Source organism: Fusarium solani (assembly GCF_023522795.1).
Source record: "Fusarium solani strain SB1 chromosome Unknown bctg00000006, whole genome shotgun sequence".
In the NCBI taxonomy this organism is placed as follows: domain Eukaryota; kingdom Fungi; phylum Ascomycota; class Sordariomycetes; order Hypocreales; family Nectriaceae; genus Fusarium; species Fusarium solani.
In genome coordinates, this window is record NW_027072151.1 from 1,431,230 (window position 1) to 1,437,229 (window position 6,000).

At 52.9% G+C, this 6,000-nt stretch overlaps 1 protein-coding gene across 1 annotated transcript; it reads right to left on the minus strand.

Moving 5' to 3' along the window:
* Positions 1-203: 203 nt before the first annotated feature.
* Positions 204-2,328, minus strand: MRS44_010171 (uncharacterized protein; the record flags this gene model as incomplete). The annotated part of the gene is made up of 3 exons (XM_065620022.1): positions 204-1,022; positions 1,077-2,051; positions 2,119-2,328. 3 exons carry the CDS (start codon positions 2,326-2,328, stop codon positions 204-206), a joined length of 2,004 nt encoding a protein of 667 aa, XP_065476211.1.
* Positions 2,329-6,000: the final 3,672 nt, after the last annotated feature.

The window sequence follows — 6,000 nt, forward strand, 5'->3', positions numbered from 1 at the left end:
TAAATAGTCGTCAACTTGTGGATATCTGCATGGCCCTTAACGCCTCTTTCAAACTGTCCAGAGTCTACTTTCCCAATCAATCCCAGGAACACTTCCTTTTGTCTAATATCCATCCCATAAATCCATGCCAAGCAAATGTCACATTAATATCCCAAGCCAATCAATGCCTTTTCCATCCCAGAACCGTTATGTTGAGCTCGTAATCACCCTATCATGCCTGACAATCCTGGCATGCTCTGCATGTTCTCAATCTCGCTGATGATAGAATCGTCGGCCGCAATGCTGTTCAAAACCTCCTCTTGAGTAAGACCAAGCCAGTACTGGGGTGTCATCTGCTGCTGCTTCTTGGCCCTGTAAATCTCCTGTGCAACGCCCTTGACCTGGCGTCCGGCGCGGTCGGCGTTGCCCCAAACTTGAGACATCTTAGAAAGGGCCCCAATGTTGAGGCGAATCTGCTGGCGAAGGTTGTCGTCGTCGTGAGGAACAAAGTAGAGAGCCCACTTGCTCAGATGCACAATGGAAGAAAGCGTAATCACGCAGGTAAAGAAATGCGTATGAGAAAGTAACGAGACGCGATGGGTGATCAACTTGCTGATCTCGCTCGCCGACTGGATCGTGTGTTTGGTGTGGGCGTTGAAGGCATCGCCAGAGGGAACAGGGGCATGAGGCGCGCAAGAGTTGACCGGGCGAGTCGAAGAAGAGTCTAATTGTGAGTGTGGTTGATGAAGAAGAATTGATGTGGCATGCATCATCATATGAGCCTGAAACATCATTTCGTCTAGACGCCCGTCCTTGTAGAGGGCATCCCTTTTCGATTCTGGGAGATGCAGGCGCCAGTTGGTAAGGAGCGTTTCGATGCGAGCAAGATTCTCGTCGTCGGGCCCGTAGATGGGAGGAACTCTCATGAATTTTCCCAGATTTCGAGCACATTGAATACGGTAGGCAAAGGATGAAAATTCGCGATCCTCGCCCGAAAAATCGATATCGTCCATGTCTTCAAGGTACATGGGCTGCGGGATGTCCTTGACACGGCGCATTAGCATGTGAGGCAATCAGAGAGAACGAGGTCGTCATACTCCTGAAAGATACTGGTATTCCTCGCATGGCAACGCGACATCACAGGGTTCATCAAAGAGGAGGAAATTGGTGCTGCGATGAACGCCAGCAATCATTCCGTCCACCACATAGAGGTCCCACCACGTCCGTCGCCAACTCTCTTCAAGCACCGCCATTCCACGGCCATGAAGGGTAGCAAACGGGCGGGTGTTGAGCCCAATTCGAACAGCCAGGCGCTCAGCATCGGCCAAAATCTCCCGTGCCTTGTCTTGGTGGCCTTGTCCATCAAGACCAATCAGGAGAAGCAGCAGGGCTTGCACCAAGAAGCCGTCCTTGGAACGATTAGAATCATACGCAAGACGGCGGGCTTCTTGGAAGAAAGTGGCACGATGCGGACACGAGTCGATGTAAAGCGACCCGATCCAGCGCATGGCAGCCAATAGTGGCTCGAGGGTGGTCTCTTTAGCGATGCGAAGGAGATACTCCTTGGGCAACACAAAAGGGTGGGCGGCATGAAAGTGGCGGTAGAAGGAGTCGAGGCAACGCTCAGCTGGTGTTGGCACAGGGACCTGCGCAGGAATAACACCCTGGTGGTGGCTCAAAGCCAGCTCTGATGCTTCGATCGCAGCTCCATCCGTCATGCCGTAGGGTCGAAAAAGTGAGATGTCGCTGTTGCCATTGCCGTTGGAAGTCAGGGCGGGATCAAGGAGAGAAGTAGAAAAAGGAGATGCCGCCAGGTCATCAGTTAGAGCAGGGTTCAAGCAAGTGATGGATCTCATCGAGACTGAAGTTGCGGGCGCGAGGGACACTGGGCCTTCGCCGCTGCTGGTAGATTCTCTTGCGGGAGACGAAGCATGTCGCTTGTTAGGATTGCGCGCAGTGCCGCGACGCGGGCCTTTGTAACCGCGTCGCGAGGCGACGTAGATGCATTCTGAATTGGAGCTGGTGCAACGAGAACAGGGGTTCTGGCCGTCGCATTTAAGATGCTTACCACGCTGTTGGGATTGTCAGCAAGTTGAACACTGCATCAGGCCGGCGCGTTATGAGTCAAGGGCAACATACACAAGCAAGACAGGCTGCTGGGACAGAGGGAATGTTGGCGCGAGACTCTGTCCCAGCAGAAGGCGACGCCGATGGGGATGCCATGCGATCGAGGCCGAGGATCTGTGAGTTGGGAGAGGCGGAATTGGATGGTGGGTCTTCGGGGCTGGAGAAGGCATCGTCTTTGCCGCCATTGGAAGGCGCAGGCTGAAGCGAGGTTGCGGCGTCCATTACGGGAGGATACCAGATGTAGGGGGTATTCGGCAGGCCGGCGTAAAACGTGTAGGGCGAAGCTGATGACGAGGGAAGATATGTATATGATGGAGATGGGGAATAAGAAGTGAAAATGATCTGAGCCGCGGAGGAAGTACCCGGACCGCTTGCATAAGGGACCGACTTCATGAGGAAGGCGCGCCACCGGCCGGGCTGTCGGGAGTCGGTTCGGGGTTGTGTGGTGTCGAGGCCGATTGAGCGGGCGCGCAAACACGGGGTACAAGTGCCTGAGCTGGGAAAAGCTTGGGCAACTTGTATATCTGGTAGGGGCGTTCGGGGTTTGAGTTGATCGGTAGTTGATCAGACAAGGGCGTTGAGCTAATAATGTGTAAGCCTCTTGCTTAGGTAGACATCAGAAGGCAATGGAACCGGATACATACTAAATGTCTTCTTTTTAGGTGCGGTCAATTCGTGTACGTCGCCGTTGAAGCAATCGTGTATGTACAGAGTCTCGTGGTTTCAAACGGCGATTGACTACCTACGAGTGTGGCTAGAGCTGCAGCCACCCAGAAGTGTCTATGTAGTTGCCCGAAATGATGGTGATGATTGAAGGAATGGATGAATGCTTCAAACACCATGAGAACATCTGGGATATCTCGGCATCTAATATCTCTCCTGGAACTCCCCCAAACCCATTTTAACCCTAAGCCCAACTACCGCCCATTGGAGCTATCGTCGACCCTGGCCCAACCACATGCACCCCTGGATCCTCACTCAACTAGACTGTGAGATGGACAAACCCCATGGCGCACGCAATTCGAGGCGTCAGGGTCTCTCGGCCATTAGACGGACGTTTTCCCATCTGGGAGTGGAGGCTGGGGCGTCCAGCACCGCCAACTTTGCGTCCGCCGTTTGGATGGGGATGGATGGATGACACTCCCATCCATGCGTGCGTCTTACATGGAAGATGCAACTCCAGCCCTAGTGGGCTCTGGCATCCCCATCCCCATCGGCCGCCTTTTCCAAACCGCTAGGTTGGATCCCTTTGTCCCGCCGCCCCAGTATCCTGGTACCGTAGCTTCTGCAACGTGTCACTCGTCGTGGTGCCAGGAACTTGGAACTCGTCAAGAGACGACGAGCGATGGCATCGGCGATCGCCGTAGCTCTGCGCGCCTATGCGGGGCAAGGATCCTTCTAGCGAGAAACACAACTGCTTTCTCGGACCTGGGCCAACGAACTGCCTTGCTTGACTTCAAGAGACCAACCTCACCGGGGAGGGGGTTGAGCTAGCGTATCCAGAATGGCGGATGTACGAGGGGAAGCCTTCACCTCGTGGCCGAACTGTCGGGGCCGCCGCTGTATGCTGCCGGTGACCTTCTGGGGCATCATGTGAAGCCTTTGGATGTGTTGAGAAATCTCGATGCAGCTGTCGTCGCTACACATTCGACACATCAACCGTCAGCTACCACTACTGCACATTGAACATCACCACCACCAGCTATCAACACTGCACATTAGACATCTCCGCCATCAGCTATCACTACCGCACATTCGGCACGGCAGTCGTCACCCTCAGTTCCCTCGTGGCTGCATCTGAGGCCAGATGGGCGGGCGCCATGATTGTAGGACAGGTGATCTTGAGTCACCCGGTATAAGCCCAAGCGGACATGATACTCATTCAAGACGACAATCAAAAGCCTCCATCCGTGTTTGTCTCTGTAAACGAAAAAAACGCCTATGATGTCGGCGTGGATGCATGCATGCGTGTGTGCACGCACGGTCTTGTCCCGTTGTACCGGCGGCTATGCATCTAAATCTCAGTGCTAGGGGGGCTGTGCCCTCTCAACGTCAACAACGTGGAAGTGAAGCATCTAGACCCGCGATCGAAAACCCTCTATTCAAAATATTGGTACGTACTGTCACCGCTATTCTGCATCTCTGCCGGTGAATCTGTCTCCATCTGGACATCGGTTATCTGCAAGATGCAACCACCCTTGCAGTTTGATTTGAATCGACGCCGACATTTGGTGGTTGACGACCTTCGCGATTCCGCCTAGATCAAGTTTCTGCCCTACGCAGCAAGGGAGCCTGCCCCGGAATGAGGGTCTCTTTAACGAGGCGGGCCTCTTTAGCGCATTGGCAGCTGCTTGATACAACGTCGGGTTGGTTCAGTATCATTGCCCATTGAGTCCTTGGTGAGAATTGGAGAAGCAAGGGGTGTACATATCTTGGCTGAACAGATCACCGAAAGCGGAGGTTAAGCCACGCCTGTCGGATTCAATACCATCAATGCTTGATCAACGCGTCAATTCCAGAGAAGCAGCACGTCGCCTCGACAACTGTTCAGCTACTGCAGTTCATCAAGCCCCGGCCCAAGCTTTCGCCAAGTAACGTCTTGCATTCATAGGTCGATACAGCCTCAAGCCACGCTCCCGGTGCGGCTGAGACATGCAGCTAGCTGGTCGTTGTCCATCCACAGCAATCACAGGGCCCAAACCTAGCAAAAAATGATCCTTCCCGTGTCAAAGGAATATTAATCTCTGATATATCCTTGATCCCGGAATCACCGTCTGCGTGTAACATGCCTTTGCGTCTCTATGCAGTATTTTTCGCTTTCCACTCTGGCGGCTCCAAAGGAGTAAAATTCACCCAGCGAATAAAGACGATGCAAATGTGGAAGCCTTCGGTCCGCCGACAGGGTTCACTAGAGGGTCCTGTCGCAAACGGCCGTGATGTCATGCATGGCGTTTGCTAGCGAAATGCGGCACGTTTCAAACATGGGAGATGAGCGGTCTGCTTAACAATTTCTCCAACCCCAGGCCAAGACAAGAGAGCATGGGTCAGTTGGCAGTCTCGAACTAAGGAATAAGGTGAACCAAACTTCTTACAGCCGCACCTATGCCAGAAGGAGGACCAGGTGAGCAAAGGTGAGAGAGCCATCTATCTTGTTGAGAGAGCCTGAGAGTATTTCACCCACACCCATTGATTGACACGTGAGAGATTGAATACATCAGCTAGCCACAGGGACCAGGACAATGCACAACTCAGCCAAAATTCCAAATTCACTCCTCCAGAAAGATCCATTATCAAGGCGTTACTCTCATCTACTTATAGATCTCATACCCTTTTTTAAGCTCATTCTTAGTAACTTCTTACAACGAACCGTGCCCACCCATCCAGCATAGGCAGATCTACACGGCATTGGACGATGCGACATAACCTCAGCGACCGCAATCAAACCGGGGGGATATACAGGTCAAGGTATTAGGCCGTGGCCAATCAAGCTCTTGAATTGCTCCCCTTTACTATCATCAGCCACATCCACCTCGAAGAATGCTTCCTGTTCTGGCTTCAGTGGTGATCACTTCTATCAGCCCTATCCCCGTCCCTGTCCACAATTGGTACTGTACCCGATGGGCCAGATACCAAAAATACTTTGCAGGGATGGCATGGGGAGGGGCTGTCAAAATAAAATGGACATCTTACTAGCAAAACAGGTCAAGACTGACTATCTATTACTGTCACTGCTCTGTAAGCGCTGTGCATTTTGCTCATCTCTTACCAACAAACCCAGCCTCCGCCACACTTCAACACCCATCTCAACCTCAACCAAGACCCTCTGCCACACGCCGCCCCTGTCCCTTCTGCTACGTAGCAGAGCGAAAAAGGGCTGAGTCTGTAGGGCAGACC